The sequence below is a fragment of the Passer domesticus genome, chromosome 8 (genome assembly GCF_036417665.1).
Source record: "Passer domesticus isolate bPasDom1 chromosome 8, bPasDom1.hap1, whole genome shotgun sequence".
Classification (NCBI taxonomy): domain Eukaryota; kingdom Metazoa; phylum Chordata; class Aves; order Passeriformes; family Passeridae; genus Passer; species Passer domesticus.
The window spans coordinates 9539603-9561727 of NC_087481.1; the positions used below are offsets into that span (position 1 = coordinate 9539603).

Consider the following 22125-nt stretch of genomic DNA (forward strand, 5'->3'; position numbering starts at 1 on the left):
CTGCAGGACTGGTAAAATGACATCATCCCATTGTGGGATGCTCCGCCCAGGGGGAGGAGCCAAGCATTCCTACCTGGATATAAGCGGAGGCTTCTGACACCAGGAGCACCTTGGCTACTGGATTCCCAGAGGACAAGAGCTCCATAGGCACCATTGGACCTTCAGAGGAAGACCAGACCCTTCTACAGGATCACTGCTTTGACAGAATCACTTTCATCACTGCAACAGGATTGCAGCCACCATTTAATGGGACTGCTACCAGCACCCTGAGCAACAGGGTGCCAGGTTATATCCTGACTGTGTCAGTTTAAGGCAGTGTTTCTGTATCATTGCCTTGATCTTAATTTTCTTGTTAAATTGTAATTCTGTCTTAAAATCTCCCCCTGGTTTGCCTTCAAACCAGTACAAAACTCAATGTACTAATCTCTTGTTTTCCTCCCAAAACAGAATTTCACATCCCAAACCCACTGCCAGATGGAGGAGATGGCTGTGAGGAAGTGGAAGATGCCTCGAGACACTCAGGCAGGTGAGGAGGAAGTCAGGACCCTTTTCCCCCTCTCTCCTGCTCCATCTCCCTGCGCAGCACAGCCCAAGGCTGCAGGACAGCCCCACTGCCAACACCGTCCTGCCAGGGATGCACTGGGGAGATTTCCTTCCCCTCCCCTCTGGCACGGAGGGAAATCCCATCCTCTCCTTGCCCTGTCTTCCTCAGACAACAAGCTGAGAATAGAGACCAGGGAGGACAAATCCCCATGGCAGAACCTCGTGAAAGAGGCAGATTTGAGCGGCTCCATGGCACAGGAATCTAACAAGGAGGAAAATTCCCTGAGATCCCTTGGGAGGAGGGGCTGCAAACCCAGCCCAGGGTGCTCTGAGGAGGAAAGACCCACCCTGTGCCAGGAAGGTGGACAGAGCTTCAGCCAGGGATCGGAGATGGTGGTCCATGAGCAGCTTCATGATGGGGAGAAGCCCTACAAGTGCTTGGAGTGTGGGAAGAGCTTCAGGCAGAGCAGCACCCTGATCAGGCACCAGATGATCCACACTGGGGAATGGGCCTACGAGTGTGGGGAATGTGGGAAGTGCTTCAGCTGCAGCTCAAAACTTGTCAGGCATCAACGCATCCACACTGGGGAGAGGCCCTACGAGTGTCCTGAGTGCCAGAAGAGTTTTCACACCAGCTCGAATCTCCTCTGCCACCAGCGGATTCACACAGATGAGAGGCCCTTCCGCTGCTCTGACTGTGGGAAGAGCTTCAAGTACAACTCCTACCTCATGAAGCACCAGCGCATCCACACTGGGGAGAGGCCCTACGAGTGTCCCCAGTGTGGGAAGAGGTTTCACATGAGCTCCAATCTCCTCCAGCACCAGCGGATTCACACAGATGAGAGGCCCTTCCGCTGCCCTGACTGCGGGAAGGGCTTCAACTGCAACTCCCACCTTGTCACCCACCAGCGTATCCATACCAGGGAGAGGCCCTACGAGTGTCCCCAGTGTGGGAAGAGCTTCACCCAGAGCTCTCATTTGAGCAGACACCAACACAGTCACCAGTAAGGGAAGACATGCAAATGCTGCAACTGCAGGAAGAGCTTTGGGCACTGCTCCAACTTCATCCCCCATGGGAGAAGCACATTTGGAAGGGCCCTGGTGATACGTGTTCACTGTGATCCATGCTGGGAAGACACCTGTTCGTTTTCCTGCCCCTGCCAATGACATGATGTGAGCCTGAAGAACATGAGGGTCTGGCCAGGGATGTGTCATTACATTCACTCTGACCTCAGATCATTGCCAGGGGCAGGAAAGATGACACTGTCTATCTCCCCCTGAGGAGAAGGGTGTCCTTCCTAGGCAGGAGAAAATTATGGCTGGGAAGATACCGTTGTGTTGTAGATACCGTTGTGTTGTAGTTTTCCCTTTTTTAAAACCCTTCTGTTGTCAATATGGTTTCTCTTACTGTTTGTTTTTTATCTCGTTGCTGTTCCAAATAAATTGTTCTTATCCCAGGCCAGGATCTTTGCCTTTTGTACTTTCCATGGGAGGTGGGAGGGCAGCAAGCGGCAGTGTGGATTTAGTGGGAGCAGGACATTGGGGAATCCCATTCCTAAACCCCAGCCTGTGGAAACCGAGCATCCCAGCTGGTCCCAGCCCTGCTGGCCATGGCAACAGCCTTGGGAGTGGGTCCCTGGCTGGGGCTGTGGGAACCTCTTCCCTCTGGTGCCCAGGGACAGGACTGGAGGGAATGGCTGCAGCTGAGACGGGGCAGGCTGAGGTTGGATCTCAGGAAAAGGTTTTTGCCCAGAGGCTGCTGGGGCACTGCCCAGGCTCCCCAGGGAAGGCTCCCAGCTCCAGGGCTCTCTGAGCTCCAGCAGCATTTGGCCAGCGCTGCCAGGCCCAGGCTGGCATTGTTGGGGTGTCCTGTGCAGGGCCAGCAGTTGGACTCCAGGATCCTGATGGGTCCCTCCCAGCTCAGCCAGTTCTGTGCATCTGGGATCCCATGACCCATAGCAACAGGGGGCTGGTGATGGTTGCCTGTTAAGGATCAGATTTGTCACAGGCCCTCAGAGGGGTTCCATGGGGACTTTCCAAAAGTCTCCAGGCTGTTCAAGAGCTGGAATGTCACAGGCAGAGACAGGGGCTCCATGGACACCTCCCAGGGGTTTCTGGGGTTGGTAAAGAGCCCTGTGTACAGAGGCAGACACAGCCATTCCATGGTGATATCCCAGGGAACCTTGGGCTGCAAAGGCACCCATCTGTCACAGGCACTCACGGGGGCTCCACGGTGACATTCCAGGAGTCCCCAGGCTGCCAAAGAGCCGGGATGTCCCAGACACTGACAGGGGTTCCTGTCATAGGCACAGCAGGAGCTTCAGGCAAAGCTTCATTTCTTTACCAAAGAGCCGGGATGTCCCAGACACTCAAAGGGGTTCCTGTCATGGGCAGAGTGGGAGCTTCAGGCAAAGCTTCATTTCTTTATTGGAGAAACTCCTGTTGAGACATGATGTGGAGAAATTACTTCCAACAGCCACCATGGAACCTCAAATCCCTGCAGGACCCCTAGACTTCTAAAATTCCTTCTAATAGAGGAGACTGGGAGAGGCTGCATCCAATCCCAGCCCCAGGGTTTGTCAAAGGTTTATGTATAAAAGATTGGAGAGGTGGAATTGAACCTTAATGCAATTTGTCCCACACGATTAACAATGGAATACCAGATAAATTTCTATAAATACAGCCCTGATGGATTGTGATCATGATTAGTCAGAAAGATCTTAACCACAGTACTGGAATTATAACAGTTATTAGAATATAGTGCTCCAGGAAGCAATTTTGAAGTCAACAGGGCCTTGCAGGAGTTGTTGGAGCCCATTGCAGGCAGAGCCTCCTGCTCCAGCAGGAACTGCCTTTCCTGTGCCATCAGCAGGGCAGGTCCCGCTGCAGGAAAAGCCCCAGGCCAGCCCCAGCACAGGGAAGGGCTCAGGCACAAGGGCAGAGTGCCGTGCTGGGAGCTGTGCCAGGCAGAGCCTGAGGCACCAAAGGCACCTTGGCAGCAGCAGCTGCTTGCAGGCCAGGGCCAGAAGCCTCCCTTGGCAGCCCGGCCTGGTGGCCAGCACTGCAGAGCTGCTGCCTCAGGGCTCATTTCTGCCTGGGCTCTGAAAAGCCACTTCTGCTCCAGGAGCCTGCCTGGGAAGCCATTGGCCCCAGCACCTTGGGGACAAGATATGAATGACAAAACTCTTCATGCCAGCAGAGACAAGGCAGGGGCAGAGGAAAGGGGAGAGCCAGGCCCAGGGCACAGGGCTGCCATGGTGATGGCTGTGAGGTCACTGCCCCTGCAGCAGCCTGGCTGCCCTCAGCAGACATTCTGGCCAAAAGCATTGTGAGGGCACCCAGCACACCAGAGAACCCACACAACAGGAAATCTGTCCTTGGGGATGAGGGGGTTTTACTGTGTCAGGCTGCACAAAGGTCCGGCTCTTGTGGAATTCCTGGGGTTGGGAATCCACTTTTCTGGGAAAACAGTTGCAGTTTTGTGCCACTCTCATCATTGCAAAATATTTCCTCGTTTTAACAAAAGTAAATCCACCCTCATTCAGTTTAAAGACATTGACCCCTGTTCTGTCACTGCAAGATTTGGGAGAAAATAACTTTGACCACTTTTTTTCTATTTTCACAGACCTTGAAGAGGACCCAAAAATCTCCCAAGATGGGGTTTGGAGGCCTCATCACATAACCAGGATGTAGAGTCTGATAGCTCTGGGCCCAGTGGTTTGGAGACTGAGGACAGAACAGGAGTAGTCTGAGAGGGCTGGAAGGGTGGTTTCAGAGAGGCTGGAGCTTTTCTTCAAAGAGGATATAAGCATGAGAAGGCAATAATGGCACCAAGGGCACCTGGGGAGGCCCAGACTGGACAGCGTGAGAAAGGAATTTCCCTCCCAGGGCAGGGCTGTGGTGCAACACATCCCCCAGAAGGAGCCTGGAGCAGCCCAAGGCTTTGTGTGGGCAGGCAGAGGCAGGCAGGAGGCAGAGCTGCCAGCAAAGGAAGGGGCCAGCCAGGTGGGCCAGCCGGGGGATGACGACAGCCTGCAGGGACAGAGGCACAGGGCAGGGACACCGTAGGACAGCCTGGGCTGCAGAGGGCACAGGGATGGGCAGCAGCTGCAAGGCCCTGACAGAGCCAACTTGGGCAGCACTTTGGCCATGGAAGACAGAAAGAGCACCAAAGCCCCAGAGGGTCATTAAAGTCCTTGTGCTGTGTCTGTGCTGCTGAGCTGGGCCGGGCTCCTGGCCCAGAGGCAGCTCCTGGCAAGGGCAGCGCTGCAGAGAGACAGTTCTGGCCAGGAGTAGCTCCTGTGCACAGCCCAGCAGGGCTGGGGCACTGCCAGGGCAGCTCAGGGACACCAGCAGGGCACAGACAGAGCTGACAGGGGCTCAGCACTGGCAGGGGCTGGGGGATGTCCCCGAGGGGCCTGTGTCACAGCGGCACCTCTGTGGCTGTGTCCTAGAGGCACAGAGCAGCTGTGATGTCAGCAAGGGGCTGTGTGACAGCACAGAGTGGGCTGTGTGAGATCACAGGGTGGGCTGTGACATCACAGAGTTTGTTGTGTGAGGTCACTGAGCAGCTACAGCATCATAGAGGAGGCTGTGTGACAACACAGAGCAGGCTGTGACATCATGGCATGGCTGTATGGCATCATAGAGCAGGCTGTGAGGTCAAAGTGTGACATTAGAGATGTGACAGCATGACATCACAGAGAGGGTTTTGTGACATCACTGAGGGGGTTGTGACATCACAGAGCTGTCTGTGACATCATGGAGTAGGGTATGAGGCCATAGAGCAGATCCGGACGTAACAGCTGGTGGCACTGTGACATCAGCGAGTGGATTGTGACATCACTAGGTGGCTGTGTAACATGATAGAGAAGACTGTGACATCACAGAACAGAATGTGACATCCCAAAGCAACTTTCTGACATCACAGAGTCTTCTGGGACATCACAATGCAGCTGCATGACATTCCATGGTGACATCCCAGAACTGGCTCTGTGACAAAACAAGGGTGCTGTATGACATCCCAGAGTGGGCTGTGACATCACAGGTGGCTGTGTGACATCCAAGGGGCTGTGTGACATCACAGGGTGGCTGCTTGTCCCTGCTCAGCAGCCTGGCAGGGGCCGCCCCATGGTGCTGCCCTTGGCATTGCACATCCCCACATGCCAGAGCCCATCCCGGGAAGAGTCCTGAGGAAGGAGGGAGGAACAGGATCTGCCTGGCCAGGGGCTGGGGCTCAGGCCTTGGCCCTTTGCATTCCTGAAACACATCCAGGTTTATTCAGCACCAGAGACACCTTTGCCTTGTTTGTCCCCAGCTGTCATCACTGCCTCCAGTGTTCTGCTCTGACTGGAACCTGGGGACACTTTCTCAGTCATGTCCCTCAGTGGGACCCATTAAAACTTCAAGAAACTTTGGAGTTTCAATTTAACTTTGAGTTCTGGAGAAGTCTTTGGAAGGCTCTCTCAGGGACTGAGTCTGATGTAAACAACACCCAAGTCCCAAGAGGGTCATTAAAGTCCTTGTGCTGTGTCTGTGCTGCTGAGCTTTAAAGGAACAGCTCTTCCCAGGACCAGCTCCTCTCCCAGCTCAGCAGGGCTGAGGGCTCTGCCTGCAGGCACTGAGGGGACAGGAGCCTGGCAGAGACAGGCTGAGGAAGTCATTGAGCTGAAACTTCACTGGGGGAAAGATCTTCACAGCCCTCCACATGGTGAGTCAGTGGATGCAGGGCAATGTCCCCTGTGCTCCTGGAGGGATCTCCTGAAGCCAGCACATCCCACAGCCTGAGGGATGTGCCAGGAGGACTCTCCCAATTTCTCTGTGGCAGGGGAGCAGGAGGAGGAGGATGTGCTGCAGAGCAGGGCTGCCCTGGGCACCCTCAGAGGGACAGGGCAGGATGGCTCCTGCTGCCAGGGACGGCTGCAGGGGGTGAAGCTGGGGCTGCATCCAGGGCTGCCAGGGCTGTCCTGCAGAGCAGGTCCTGCAGCTCTCAGGGCTCTTGGCCAGCCCAGGGGATGTGCCACCTGCCAGGGGCAGCTCTCAGCCTGCCTGGGAGCTCTCCATGGACACTGCAGGGGAGAAGTTGGAGGTGGCAGGAGCGACCCCCTTCAGGGCAGATTCCTCCTGATGTGGAGATGGTGCTGCATGGCCAGGGCTGCTCTCAGCTTTCTCCTAAAGGGAAGGGAAAGGCTGTCAGCTTTGGCTGTATCACTGAAACTCCTGCACTGTCAGCCTGGCCATCAGCAGACGTGCCTCAGATCTCCCTCAGAAAGTGCCTCCTCATCCTCCTCTCCCTCCAGACAGTGGTAGCAGCACCTTGTCTTGCAGCATCTCTGTTTGTCTGCCCTGCCCTTAAGGCCCTGCTGCCAGGGAGATGCCCCTGGGCAGTGCCCCGTGTTGGGAGGGGTCTGCAGGGCAGAGCTGAGCCCCCAGGGCTGGGCTGGGCTCTGGAAGCACTGGCAGTGACAAGGCTTGGGTAGAGAGAAACTGCTTCAAATAGGCACAACTGCAGGCAGCAGACAGACAGAGCAACCCTTGGTGTCCCTTCCGGTTTAGGTGCACAGGGAAAGAGAGAAGGGTTTGGAGAAAAATATTTTTAAACTGGAGAATTCAAAATGTCCACTTTGTTTTTCAAGAAAGTTTTAAGTGTGATGAGGCTGAAATAGAGAGAGGCGAAATGAGAGAAGAGCACCTGTGTTGTTCCAGCAGGTCTGACTGCACTGGGGCACAGGGAGCCCTGTTTTCCCTCTGGGCTCCCCAGTGTTCAGGCTGACAACAATGCTGAAGATAAGGCAGTAGCTCAACAGTACAAACCCGAACTCAAAATGTTTAGCCAAGTTCAGGAAGAACTTTGCCCTCTCTGGAAGAGAAGTAATTTTGAAGGGATAAAAAAAAACCAAAAACAATGGGATTGACTCAAAGAAATTAGTCCCAGTTTGTCAATGTCTTCTTTGAACAGCTCACAATGCCCAGAGTGAAGAAATGTTCAACAGCAGCTCCATCAGCCACTTCCTCCTGCTGGCATTGGCAGACACACGGCAGCTGCAGCTCCTGCACTTCTGCCTCTTGCTGGGCATCTCCCTGGCTGCCCTCCTGGCCAACGGCCTCATCATCAGCACCATAGCCTGCGGCCACCACCTGCACACGCCCATGTTCCTCTTCCTGCTCAACCTGGCCCTCAGCGACCTGGGCTCCATCTGCACCACTGTCCCCAAAGCCATGCACAATTCCCTCTGGCACACCATAACCATCTCCTACACAGGATGTGCTGCACAGCTATTTCTGTTTGTATTTTTCATTTCAGCAGAGTTTTCCCTTCTCACTGTCATGTGCTACGACCGCTACGTGTCCATCTGCAAACCCCTGCACTACGGGACCCTCCTGGGCAGCAGAGCTTGTGCCCACATGGCAGCAGCTGCCTGGGCCAGTGCCTTTCTCAATGCTCTGCTGCACACGGCCAATACATTTTCTCTGCCCCTGTGCCAGGGCAATGCCCTGGGCCAGTTCTTCTGTGAAATCCCTCAGATCCTCAAGCTTTCCTGCTCACACTCCAACTTCAGGAAACTTGGGCTCATTGTGGTTAGTGCTTTTCTGTTAGTTGGTTGTTTTGTGTTCATTGTTTTCTCCTATGTGCAGATCTTCAGGGCTGTGCTGAGGATCCCCTCTGAGCAGGGACGGCACAAAGCCTTTTCCACCTGCCTCCCTCACCTGGCTGTGGTCTCCCTCTTTGTCAGCACTGATATATTTGCTTACCTGAAGCCCCCCTCCATTTCCTCCCCATCCCTGGATCTGGCAGTGTCAGTTCTGTACTCGGTGGTGCCTCCAGCCCTGAACCCCCTCATCTATAGCCTGAGGAACCAGGAGCTCAAGGATGGAATGAGAAAAATGATGACTGGATGCTTTTCAGAATGAATAAAATACCCCTTTTGTACAGCATAACATTCAGAATTTACAGACTCGGTCTGCCTTTTCATATATTGGTAGTGTGGTGGGTGGATATTTTTGTTTTTCTTGTGGTCATCTTGATCACAACAAAATCTTATTATTCATCCCTCTTCTGTTTAAATGTTTTCCTCTTGAATTTGACTAACAGATTTTTTAAATTGGGAACTGTGCTCTCTGGTCTTTAAACAAAATAAAGGGATCTGCAGGATATGCTTTCTCTGCTACCCTTTCACTGAGTCTTTTGTAAAAGCTGTGATGCTTTGCAGCAGAGCAGCACAGTCAGGGAGCACCAGCACATGATCTTTTCTGAGCTGCTCTTGGCTCCTCTACACTCTCCTTTGGAGCCCTTGTTGTGGTCTGCGTGCTCTGGAAGCAGGTGCAGTAATGAGAGCTTTTGTGGGAGAGCTGACCTTTACCCCAGCACTGCCATCAGCAAAGGGATCTCCTCAGCCCAGCGCCTGAGAGCTTCTGCCACAGTTTAGAGTCCAAGGGTTGGACTCTAAAGATGCTCATTGTTCTCCCAAGGCTCAGTGGGATCAGATCAGAGACTCGGGTCTGCGTCAGGTGTTTCTTGTTGGTGGCCAGTACCCATCAGATGCTGAATGGTCTGTGCTGAACCTTCCTGGGCCTTTCCAGCTTGTGCCAGGGCTGATGGCAGGGGAAGGTTTTCTCCACCTCCTCCTTTTACTTTGCAGTGCCACAGTTTTCTGGGGCATCCTCATGATTTTCTGTGTCATTGGTGCCCAGATCAGTTGTGTGTCCTGAGACATTCTGACACAGCATTTTTTAAACACAATCCTCTCCCCTGCTGAACCCTCTCCTCTACAGCCTCTGGAGCAGAAAGGAGGGGCTTAGGGAGGCACTGAGAGAAGTGCTCAGGAGAGCTGTGAGCTGCACAGTGGAGCTGTGTGGGAATAAAACCCCACAGTCACCCATCTAAACTTGCCCTCAGGACAGGGACAGCTCAGAGCTGTGTCCTGGGCACTCCTCTGGAAGGGCTTTTTGGTGTCAGGGCTGTTGAGAAGGCTGGGCAGTGTCACTGTGAGACCTCTGTCAAACCCCTTGGAAAGGCCAGAGCCATTCCAGAGGGTCCTGGGCACTTCTGAAGGACAGACATGGAACCAGTCTGCAAACAGGACTGGGAGGAGGACTGGGAGAGTCACAGTCTGGTCAGGCTCAGCAGGGAAGGGGATGTGGCAAATCCTCCTGCAGCCATTCCAGGCACTGGTAGGACAAGGCAGGGACTGCAGATCCCCCATGGGAGGGAGAAGAAATGTCTGGGCACACAACATCCATGTGGGATGTTGTGTGCCCAGACTTCAGCCAGGCCTGTGACAGGGTCTGCTGTGCTCTTCTCAGAGCTGTGCTCTCCTCTCAGACTGGAGAGAGCTGGGCTGAAGGGGTGGAACATGGGGTGGGTGGGAATTTGGTTGAACAATGAGGGTCAAATGTCATCTGTGGTACAGAGTCCTCTTGGCAGCCACACCCTGGTGACATCCCTCAGTGACCAGCCCTTCACCACTGCTGGGGAACGTTTCTGTTATCTCTACAATGGGAAGAAATTAACTTTTAATTCCTTTGTGGATGTTGCCAAGTCTGTGACCAAACTCATCTAGTAAATAGTGACTGCAAAACATAACTGGGCAAGATGACTGAGTTAGGTAAATTTGTCTTGCCATCAGGTGCCAAGCAAGCCACAAGAAAAGGCAGGGAAAACTTATGCATCAGAAGAAAGGCAATTCAATAGGGAAAAACCCAAACTCAAACCAAAAAACCCCCAAACCCAATCAAGAAAACCAAAGCAAGACCCACCCACAACAACACAAAACCCCACAAACAAACCAACCACAAAAAGAAAAGGCCACAAACAGAAGAAAAGCAAATCCACAGGAAATCTCTTATCAGCAGAAAATATTTAACCACCTTGTCACAGGAGAAGACTCTGTATGTGTAGGTGCTGTTTTGAAAGAAAAATGTCTTAAAAAAGAAATTAAAGAAATTAATCCCCTACCCACCTTGTCCCCCCGTTTCTCTCAGTTGATTGCTGAACATGGTGCGTCATGGAGTGGGACATCCCTTGGGTCAGTCCAGCCCAGCTGTCCCATCCCTGTTTCCCCAGGAACACTTGCCCACCCCAAGCCCATAGGTTGGGGGATTGCAGACACACTTCATGTGAGGTGAGCACTGTGACAAGGACAGGGGAACAGAACAACATTTACTCTTATCAAGAACAGTAGAACAGAACAGCACAGCCTTGGAGAAATGGATAAAGGATGTAGAAGAGGCAAACAGAAATCACACAAAATGCAAGCAAGATGCCAGCTCAGCTCTGCAAGGCTGACAAAGCAGAAGTTATACAGAACAATAATATTGCCCTTACTCAAAAGTGGGGGTTGAGGAACAGCCACCTAAAAAGGACACCAAATGTTGAAGACAGACCCCAAAGAGCCATATAAGGATTTTTGATAAGGGGAGTAACTATGTCAAATAAATTCAAAGAAAGTGGGGATAGCTAATGAACACATAATCAGTGTGTGTGATAAAAACTCTGTTCATTTGATGCTAAGTAGGCTTGAATGGAGGAAGGACGGCCCAAGTGACCACCATGCTGCAATAAAGAATACCTGCTTTCAAATATTCAAAACTGTGTTCAAAAGTTTCTGTCCTGTGGATTTCATTATCAGTGGTGTCCTTGACTCTGTTATGCCCCACAGTTTCACGATGGCCCCTTGGTTTCATCAGGCCCTGATGTATAACAATGGACCCTTGGTTCCATTGGGTTCCATACTGTCAAAATGTCCTTCTTGGTTCTGCACTGCCACAATGCTGTCCTTGGTTCCATGAGGCCTTGGTGTGTCACAACAGCCCCTTGATTCCATGAACTGCCATAGTGTCACCCTGGTCTCTTGGATGTATCAAAATGGACAACTGGTCACAAGCAGCCCTGCTGTGTCACCATGAATATTTGGTTCCATGGGGCCCTGTAGTGTCACAATGGCCCCTTGGTTCCACAAGGCCTCGCTGTATAACAATGGCCCCGCATTTCCATGAGGTTTTGTACTGTCAACAATGGTTTCCTTGGTTCCATAGTGTGAAAATGGCTGCTTGGTTCCATAAGGTTCCTCAGTGTCCCAGTGGTCTCCTTGGTTCCACGAGGCTCTGCAGTGTCACAATGTCCCATAGTTTCCAGGAGCTTCTGTCCCATCAACCATGTCCTTTGTTCCAGTGAGGTCCCACAGTGTCACAATGGCCCCTTGGTTCCATGAGGTTCCATAGCATCACCAGGGTCTCCTTGAATTTGCAGTATCTCTACGGACCATTGGTTCTGTGTGGCCCTGCTGTGGTTCCTTGGTTCCATGAAGCCCCACTGCTCAACAATGGAATCTTGGTCCTGTGAGGTTCTTATTGTCACCATGGTCCCCTTGGTTCTGGACTGTAACAATGAACCCTTGGTTCCACCAGGTTCTATGATGTCACTATGGTCTCCTTGGTTCCACGAGGCCTTGCTTTGTCACAATGGATCCATGGTTCCATGAGCTTCCATAGTGTCACCATGGTCTCCTCAGATCCACATTGTCACAATGGTCAATTGTCTCCATGGGCCCCTGCTGTGTCACAATAAACCCTTAGTGCCATGAGGTTCTCTAGTGTCACCATGGTCTCCCTGGTTCAATGCCACCTTGCAGTGTCACAATGGCTGCTTGGTTCCATGAATTTCCATAGTGTCAGCAATGGCCTCCTTGTTTCTGCAGTGTCATAATGGACCCTCGGTTTCTCGAGGTTCCTAAATGTCACTGGCCTCCTTGGTTCCATGTGGCCCTCCTGTGTCACCACAGCCCCTTGGTTCCATAAGTTTCTGTACTGTCAACAATGGTTCCTTTGTTCCAATGAGGCCCTGCTGTGTCACAGTGGACCCTGGGTTTCATGAAGTTCTTCAGTGTCACAATGGCCCCTTGGATGCATGGATTCCATAGTGTCACCATGGCCTCCTTGGATCTACATTGTCATAATGCACAATTTGTTCCGTGAGGTCCCGCTATGTCACAGTGGCCCCTTGTTTCCATGAGGCCCCACTTTGTCACAATGGATCCCTGGTTCCATAGGTTTTATTCTGTAACAATGGACTCCTTGGTTCTGTGAGTTACCGTGCTTTTTACAGAAGTTTCTTTGGTTCCAACAAGGCCTGGCTGTGCCTCAATGCACCCTGGGTTCCATGAGGATCTGCAGCATCATAAAGGCTCCTTGGTTCCACAGGGCTCCGCTGTGTCACCATGGATCCTCTGTTCCATGAGGTTCCATGGTGTCACCATGGTCTCCTTGAATGGGCAGTGTCACAATGGACCACTGGTTCCATGAGCCCTCGCTGTGTCACAAGGGTCTCCTTGGCTGCACGAGGAACCAAAAACCTTTGCATAAACATTGAGCAACACCTGCTTAACACACCTGGGAACATCTGTTTGCATTCAAAAGAGAGGTTAAAGGTGAGAATGGCACCAGCAGCTTCCATCTGCAGCAGAGATCCAGGGAAAGGACAGGGACAGGCAATTCAGCTGAAAAACTCTGAGAATTCTGCTTCCAGAGATCATTTCTAGTCACACTGTCCCTTGTAGAAAGGTAACACCATTCCAGGCAGCCTGGACTGAGCAGGTGGTTCCTGAGTGGGGTTTGTTGTTCAGGAAATCTGCTCAGGCTTTCCTACTCCTTCCTTACAAGCAGGAAAACAACTGGGCCTGCATGCAGGCAGAGCCCTGAGGAGAGCAGGTGGGACATGTTGCAATGGGCTGGGATGTGGAGCTGCAGAGCTCAGGGGACAAGGTTCTGCTGCAGGGCACAGGGATGTCAGTGCCAGGTGGGCCATGTCAGACATGGTGAGGCTGGGGGTGAGGAGCAGGTTGTCCAAACAGGGTCAGCCTGCAAGGGGCTCATTCTTCTCCATTCCCAGATCTCCTAATGAGACATTCAGCATCAAGATCACTTCTATCACCTCTTCTCTGCAATGAAAAAAAACCAAAAAACAAACCCACACATGAGATTAAAAAACCAAAAATCATGAGGTGCACTTTGTAATCTCCCTCCTTAACAGAACTCCAAACTGACTCCAATCACTGCACAAGCCCTGGAGACTTGAAGACAATTGAAGGGAGACAGAGAGCTCCTGAGGGCTTTCTGTGTTTTTATCAGCCCCACGGTGGATTTGGGGCTGGGTCCAGGAGCCTCAGGCACTGAGAGAAGGATGAAGAAGCTGCTCAAGGAGTCAGCAGCAAAACTCCAAGTGCCTTGGAGCATGGCTGGGCCCCAGTGAGGGCAGGGAGTGCCAAAGGCTCCCAGGGACTGATGAGAGCAGATCCTTGAGGCCAGGAGTGCAGGGAGCCCAAGGCTCAGGCAGGGAAGTGCAATGCTGAGCAAGGCCTGGGCTGGCTGGGGGAAGCAGAAAGGCCAAGGCCTGAGCCCAGCCTGGGCCAGCAGGGCCTGTCCCTCACGGGTGGCTCGGGGCTCTCTGTGGGGCAGGGGGATGTGAGGGGCAGCAAGGACAAATGCCATCAACCTGCAGCCCCTGCCAGCCTGGCCAGGGAGGCCGAGGGAGAGCCAAAGTGCAGCCCCTGCCAGGAACGTTCCTGCTGTGGGGCCTCCAGAGGCGCTGCCCGAGCCCAGGGCACAAAGGCCTGGGTGCCTGTGGCCCTGCCAGCCCTGCCCAGCCCTCGGCCATCTGTCCTGCAGGCTGTGCCCCCTGTGCGTGCTGCTCCTGTGCCCTGGCCGGCTGCACTCGCCCCTCTCGCTGTGCCCCAGCATTTCTCACCCAGTGTTTCTGTGCCCTCCCTGGGCTCCCGGCACCCAGCGCTGCCGGCTCCTGGCACACAGAGCCGGCCATGGCCCAGCCTCACGCTGCCACACCTCGAGCACCACAATTCCACCCTGGCAGGGACTTTGCTTTCTCCTCAGCTCCAGCCTGAACCTTCCAAGCTGCACTTTGGGGAGGTTTCCTGCAATTCCCACTCCCAAGGAAAGCTCTGTCTCCTGCTGTTCATGAACAGAGAAGGGCTGGTGGGAGAAGTGCTGGTCAGAGGCTGTTTAGGGCACAGTCACAATGAAATTATTGACTTTTTAAATATTTGGTAAAAGAAGGAGGGGCATCAATAAATCTTCTACACTGGACTTTTGAGGACAGACTTTGGCCTGTTGAGGATGCAGATTTGGGGAGTACCAAATCAGGTATTGATTTTTTTAAAAAAACAGCCCTTAAAAACAACTAGTTCCAGGAAGGATGGAAACACTTGAAAAAAGAAATCTTGAAGGGGCAAGAGTAGGCTGCCCCCTTTGTGCAGAAAGATGACCCAGAGGGGGAAATGACTGGCCTGGCTGGGCATGGAGCTTTTCAAGGAAAAGGGGAATTAAAAAGGGATTAAAAAGGATATTTCTAGGGATTAAAAAGAGGGTGCAGCACCTTTGGACATAGAGGCAGGTAAATCAAGAAATGTTTAAGGATGTTGTTAGGTCATGCAGAAAGAAAATTAGAGAGGTAAAAGCTCAGTTAGGACTTAACTTGGATACTTCTGTGAAGGTTAATTATAATGTTTTTATAGGTACGTTAATGTCAAAAGGAGGGGTAAGGACAACCTGCATTTCTTACTGTGAGGGATATGATTACCAAAGATGAAGAATGGGCTGAGGTACTTCAGCCCTTCTTTGCCTCAGTTTTCAACAATAAGACAGGCCATCCTCAGGACAAGTGTTCTCCTGAGCTGGTAGATGGGCACAGGGAGCAGAACAGCCCCCTGGAATCCAGGAGGAAGCAGCTGGGGACCTGCTGAGCCACTCAGGTGCTCACAGGTGTCTCTGGGATCAGAGGGGATCCATCCTAGAGGGATGATGGAGCTGGTGGATGATCTCCCCAAGCTGCTCTCCATCATTTACCATCAGTCCTGGATCAGCAGGGAGGTCCCAGAGGAGTGGAGGTGCTAGTGTGAGCCCATCCCCAAGAAGGGCTGGAAGGAGGATCTGGGGAACTCCAGGCCTGTCAGCCTGATTTGGGTGCCTGGCAAGGTTATGGAACAGATCACCTTGAGAGCCATCACAGGGCACCTACAGGATGGCCGAGGGATCAGAGCCAGCCAGCGTGGATTTCAGTATCTGCACTGATGATCTGCATGAGGGGATTGAGTCCAGCATCAGCAAATTTGCAGATGACACCAAGCTGGGTGTGAGTGTGGATGTGCTGGAGGGTAGGAGGGCACTGCACAGGGCCCTGGACAGGCTGGATCCAGGGTCCAAATCCAGCAAGGTGAGGTTTAACAAGTCCCAGTGCCAGGTCCTGCACTTTGGCCACAACAACCCCTGCAGTGCTACAGGCTGGGGACAGAGTGGCTGGAGAGCAGCCAGACAGAAAGGGACCTGCAGGGACTGATGGACAAGAGGCTGGACATGAGGCAGCAGTGTGCGCAGGTGGCCAAGAAGGCCAATGGATCCTGGCCTGGATCAGGAATGGTGTGGCCAGCGGGAGCAGGACAGTGATTCTTCCCCTGTGCTCAGCATTGTTTGGGCAGCACCGCGAGTGCTGTGTCCAGTTCTGGGTCCCCAATTTAGGAAGGACATGGAGGGGCTGGAGCGTGTCCAGAGAAGGGCAACAAGGCTGGTGAGGGGTCTGGAAGAGAAGTTTGGTTGATAGCACATGAGGGAGCGGTGGTTAACTGGACGATGCTCTGGGTAGACAAGGTAGTGTTAGGGTGCAGTTTGGACTTGGTGATCTCAAATGTTTGTCACAATAAAGCGGAGTGGTTTCCCTGGTGTCCCCCAGCCCTTGCTGGCCCCAGGGGCTGATGGCATTTGTGCTCCCTCAGGTTCATGTCCCCACAAGCAACAGCATGGGGGTGCTCCTGCCTGCTCTGTGCAATGCAAACAGGGGCTCCTGAGCCAGTGCTGCCGTGGCTGTGCCTGCAAGGATGCGGCACCTCTGTGAGCTGGGCGAGAGGCCAGGGCTGCAGAGGGGGGATGTTGTTGGCACCTCCATGAGGACGCTCTGGGACGCTGCCCTGGGCTGTGCAGCGCACTGGGGATGGATCAGCCCCTGCTCTGCTGCTCCTTCCCGTCTCCCCCAGGGCCCTTGCAGAGCCCCAGCCATGCTGTTTGCCCCCAGCCTGCCCACGGCCAGCCTGGGGCTGCTCACCCTGGGGCTTTTCTGTGCTGAGCATTGGCCTGGCCGTCTTCTTGAGAGAGCCCGGGCAAGGAGCCTGCAGCCCCCAGGGCCTGGCCTGAGGCGTCAGCGCTGCCCCAGCAGTGCCCATGGCCTGTCCCTGCTGCAGCCCCGGCACTGCCACCCCCAGGACTGTGCCCGGCCCCGAGAGCACTCAGGCCCTGCAGCAACACCAGGGCCACCAGGGCAGCGGGGCAGGGCCACGGCAGCAGCACTGGCAACACCAAGTGCTGCTGCTGCTGCTGGGGACAGCTGCTGTGCCAGCACTGATCTGCCCCCAGCTCTGCACACAGACATTGCTGCTGCAGCTCCAGAGATGGCAACAAAAGGGCACCTCTGCAGAAAACACTGATGGGAGAGTTCCTTTAGTTCCTTTAAAACCTTTGAGACTGCAGCCCCTCATTGTCACAGTCTGTGGCCACAGGGAAGGTGGAGAGAAACAAAGTCAGAGATGGCAGAAACAATCATCTAGCTTTAGGAAGAATATTAAAAAAGCTAAACTACAGGGAAATCGAAGAACCAAACCAAAAGAGCTATAAAAGATGATTTTATTACAAGTGATTTGCAGAAATTGGCAATCAGTTCAATGCTTCCTACTATGTCCAGTCATCAGTCTCCACACTGCAGCATTGAGCTCCTGGTTCCTCAGGCTGTAGATGAGGGGATTCAGGGCTGGAGGCACCACCGAATACAGAACTGACACCAACAGATCCAGGCATGGGGAGGAAATGGAGGAGGGTTTCAGGCAGGCAAATACTGCAGTGCTGAGAAATGCATTTCTCCTGCATTTTTCCTTTTCACATTCTTTCAGTCATCTCCTGAGAGGTGCAGATTGTTCTGGTGCTTTTTATGAACTGATTGTACTCTTGATGTAGATGGAGACTGTAGGATTGATTTCAGATGTAGAAGAATCTGAAGTGAGCACAGAAACAAACTCCCTCTGTCAGCCCATTTTCATCTTCTAGATCACTTTCAAGATGTCCTTGGGGGTGTTGGAATGATGATCACACAGCTCTCCACTTCTGGCTGCAGGCTCTGGAGATTCTTTCTTTGCATTCAGTCAGGCTTGCATTCCCCAGGAGTTCTTGGTAGCCTGTCATGTTTTCTTAGGGTAGAACAGTAACAATGAAAACCTTACCAATGGCACAACTGCCCAGCCCACAAGGAAAAGAAAAGAACAAGCTGCAAAATTCTTCAAATATTTGTCCTGCTTTGCTGCAAGAGTTGTGCTGCACACACAGTGTGGAAAGGTGTAGTTGGTGGCACACCTTGTGACAGAAGCTGCACCTCGTTCTCCGGGAAAGGTTCTTGGAAAAAGCAAACAGGACTGAGGAGAAGATTATGGAAAAACTAAAAGAGCTTTTAAGATATTAAATGACAATTGAAACAATTCAAGACGTTTGTCTCGATTTATTTTTATGCTCCCCTTTTCCATCTTGCACTAGTTGTCCATCCCATTAATTCCAAACAGATCTCACCGCTAAGATCCATGAGTTGTCACGTTTTAGACATTTTAAGATACCATGACCTACACACAGTTTGGCTTCCCCTGTTTTTCTTGGAAAGCAATGCTGGAGAGGTAAGTGCAGTGCTTGGGTCAGGTACAAATTCTGCATTCAGGGAACACGCTCTGAGAGTGTTTGACCCTCAGCAGGGACAATGCACAGCAGGGACCGAGGGGATTCCTGAGCCACTGTGCAGGAGTCCAGACTCTGGCTCTTGGCTGAACTCGGCAAAGTTCCCGTGTTTGCAGAGGCTCAGGGGCTGCCCTCGGGGAACGTGGGGCTCGGGGCGGGGGCGAGCGGGCAACGGACAAACGGACACGGGGACAAACGGCCCTGGAGCTTCAGTTGCAGCAGCGGCAGCAGCAGCGGCAGCAGCAGCGGCAGCGAGAGAAAAAACTTTCAATTCCCTTCTCCTCTCCCTCTCCTGCTCTCCCCTTCCCGGCGTCCCTCTCCTCTCCTCTCCTCTCCTCTCCTCTCCTCTCCTCTCCTCTCCTCTCCTCTCCTCTCCTCTCCTCTCCTCTCCTCTCCTCTCCTCTCCTCTCCTCTCCTCTCCTCTCCTCTCCTCTCCTCTCCTCTCCTCTCCTCTCCTCTCCTCTCCTCTCCTCTCCTCTCCTCTCCTCTCCTCTCCTCTCCTCTCCTCTCCTCTCCTCTCCTCTCCTCTCCTCGCCTCGCCTCGCCTCGCCTCGCCTCGCCTCGCCTCGCCTCGCCTCGCCTCGCCTCGCCTCGCCTCGCCTCGCCTCGCCTCGCCTCGCCTCGCCTCGCCTCGCCTCGCCTCGCCTCGCCTCTCCTCTCCTCGCCTCGCCTCCCTCTCCCTGTGCCGGGCTGCGCCATGCCCCCGGCCCGCCCCTGGCGCCGGGCGGGGCTGCCCCGTGCCCGCCCCCGGCCGTCCCACCGAGGTCTGGTCCCAGCCCGGCTCTGGCCGTGCTGGCGGCAGCGCTGCTGGGCGGGGTTCAGTGCCTGGGGCGGCATCGCCGGCTTTTGGCTCCGCCTGGCCCGAGCCCGGCCCCGGCCCCGGCTCCTCCCGGGGCCCGCGGAGGACACACGCGGCGCAACCACTCCCGCCGCCTCCGCTGCGGCTTGCCCGGCCTGAGCTCCGCCGCTCGGCAGCGCGGCCCCCAGCCCCGCGGCTCCCGGGTCGCGTTGCAAAGAGCGAACGCCGGGGGATGGCCGGGCCGGGGCGGGTGAGGGGCGCTCGGGGGCCGTTGCTGGCCCCGGGCCGAGCGCTGACAGCCGCGTCCCGCCCGCAGGGAAGGCGCAGGAGGCCCTGAAGGAGCGCTACTGCCTGGGGTCGCTGCTGGGGCATGGAGGATTCTGCAGCGTCTGGTCGGGGACGCGGCTCTCGGTCGGCGCCCCGGTGAGCGGCGGGGCCGGCGGCGGGCGGAGGAGGAGGGGGCGCAGGAGGAGGAGGAGGAGGAGGATGGTGCTGGGCAGGGGCGGGCGTTGAGCTGAGCCCGCTGCTCCCCTTGGCTTGCAGGTGGCCATCAAAAGGGTGCCACGGAACCGCATCTGGCATTGCAGCGAGCTGGTGAGTGAGCCGGGACAGCGGGAGAAGCCGGGCCGTGCCGGGCGGGGATGAGCCGAGCCCCGGCATGGTGGGAGCCGCCAGGACATCCCGAGGGGGAGCGGGCATGGGGCCAGCGCAGGGCGCAGAGCATCCCGGGCTGGCTGAGGTGTTGCCCAGCCCTGGCCCAGCATCGGCCCCACTGACGGCATCGTGCTCCTCCCGCAGCCCAACAGCACCAGCGCTCCCCTGGAGGTTGTGCTGCAGGACAAGGTGTCCACTGGCTTCCCTGGTGTCGTCCAGCTGCTGGAGTGGGTTGAGCTCCCCAGCGACATTGTGATGGTGCTGGAGCGGCCAGAGCAGTCTCAGGACCTCCTGCATTTCATTCAAGCACGGGGGTTCCTGTCCGAGGAGGTGGCGCGGCAGCTGTTCTGCCAGGTGCTGGAAGCCGTGCGGCACTGCACCAGCTGCGGGGTCCTGCACCGCGACATCAAACCAGAGAACATCCTGGTTGACCTGGCCACCGGGCAGGCCAAATTGATTGACTTCGGCTGTGGCACCTACCTGCAAGACACAGCCTACACTCACTTTACAGGTGAGCCTACACAGGGCTGTGCTCCCGCTCCTGGCATCTCACGGCCCAACATCTCACAGCCCAAGCTGGGTGTGGCAGCAGGGATTCTCCCTTTTGCTGCCACTCAGGGGACTGAATCTGCAGCTGAGTTGCTTTAGAGCAGGGCTGGGTGGGGAGCCATCTTCCAGCCCTGCTGGCAGCCTTTGCCCACCACTGTGCCCAGGACTGGGGCTGGGCTGGGGCAGCCAGCCTGACAAAAACAGCCGTGGGTGGGGGTAGCAGAGAGGGAGGCTGGAACCTGTGCCCCAGCCGATTTGTGTGCAGGCAAGAGGAAGGGCTTGGACTGCTCCACTCACCCTGTTTGCCTTGGCTTCATAATATGTTTGGGACAATGCAGGCAGGGAGAATGAGGGCATGGTTTTTCCCCTGCACTGAGTGGGTTTTTCCTTTGCGTGTCATGGTCAGGCCTAGCCAGGGCTTCCACTGTCCCCTTCCCACACCAGTGGCTTCTTCTCCAACCCAAAGTTTGTACACCAGTCCCAGGTGCTGGCGAGAGGGCAGTGGTCACCCTGTGTGCCACTGATGCAGCTCTGGCATGCCCAGGGATGCTGGGGCCAGGCTCTGGAGCAGCAGCATCCCCCTGATGAACTCCATCTGTATTCCACAGGAACACCATCATACAGCCCACCGGAATGGACCCGCTTTGGCTGGTACCATGGCGAGCCAGCTACCATCTGCTCCCTGGGCATCCTGCTGCACGAGATGGTCTGTGGGAAGATGCCTTTCAGGAGGGGCTGGAACTTCAGCTGGGGCCTGCTCTCACTGCCACAACGGCTCTCTCCAGCTGAATCCTCTTCTCTGGGCATGGGTGCAATACCAGTGCTGGGAGACAGCAGCGGGCTCGGGAGCATCCCGCTCTGGCAGCTGCTGAGGAGGTGGCACATGTCCTGCTCAGCTCCAAAACCAAGAAACTTCAGGCCCAGCATGGCCTGGGCATGGGAATAGTGGGGCAAAGCAGACAGGAGCCTTCTTCAGCTGACAGGCAGTTTCTGGTTTCTCTCCCCAGAGTGCCAAAATCTGATTGGGTGGTGTTTATCCATGCACTCCTTGGACAGACCCTCATTAGAAGAGGTGTTCTGTCATACTTGGATGCAGGATATTCATCTGCCCTAGAAGAAGGGAGAGAGCCACAGGCACACTGTGCTGTGGGGCCCTGGTAAGTTACAGCTGCACACATGCCTTGGCAATGAGAAGCAAAGAAACCTAGCCTGTCTCACTGCACCAGGGTCATGGGATGGGAACATGCAGCCCTTGTGCTGGAGCTGAGCTGCTCTGCCCAGCCCTGGTGGCCACCATGCGAGCTGGTTTTGGTTGTCCTGATTCCCTGATAGCTGGGGCCCTGGACCTAGCCCTGACAGCCTGGTCTCACCCCAGGGAAGGAGAAAGAGCCCCTAGAGAAGCTGTACCAGATGGGGCTGCTGCTGCTGGGGACAGCAAGGATGACATCAAGGATGACAACCTCTTCCTCAGCCTGGCCACCAGCAGTTGAAGGTGATGCACTTTGATTGTGGCACCTTCTTCAAAGCCAAACTCCACAGGGAATTTGCAGATGAGTCCACACCTGGGGAAATGCTCCCAGATTTGGGCATTGCCCAGCCTGGCTGGGAAGCAAAGGTTCCCCCTTGGCTGAGGCAGATGCAGCTGATCCTTCAGTCGGCTGCCCAGCTGCTTTTGGCAGGGCTGGGGGCATGGGCTGGGGTGTGTACGAAATGGGAGTGGGCTCCTGGCCCTGCCAACAGCCCCCAGCACCCACCGTGCCCCAGGCTGGGGCTGGGGCTGGGGCAGCCAGCCCGACACAAACAAACCCCCA

The 22125-nt window shown here is 54.7% G+C and overlaps 1 protein-coding gene and 1 pseudogene across 1 annotated transcript; both read left to right on the forward strand.

Moving 5' to 3' along the window:
- Positions 1-22125, forward strand: part of LOC135305578 (zinc finger protein 850-like) — a 261867-nt pseudogene that overhangs the window by 37772 nt on the left and 201970 nt on the right.
- LOC135305645 (olfactory receptor 14J1-like) lies at positions 7070-8455 on the forward strand. Its single transcript, XM_064429384.1, has one exon. The coding sequence runs from the start codon at positions 7525-7527 to the stop codon at positions 8452-8454; it is 930 nt and encodes a 309-aa protein (XP_064285454.1). The 5' UTR covers positions 7070-7524; the 3' UTR covers position 8455.

What these genes read in the sequence shown, in the direction of transcription:
- LOC135305645 (XM_064429384.1), top strand. Translation starts at nt 7,525, where the DNA reads ATGTTCAACAGCAGCTCCATCAGCCACTTCCTCCTGCTGGCATTGGCA.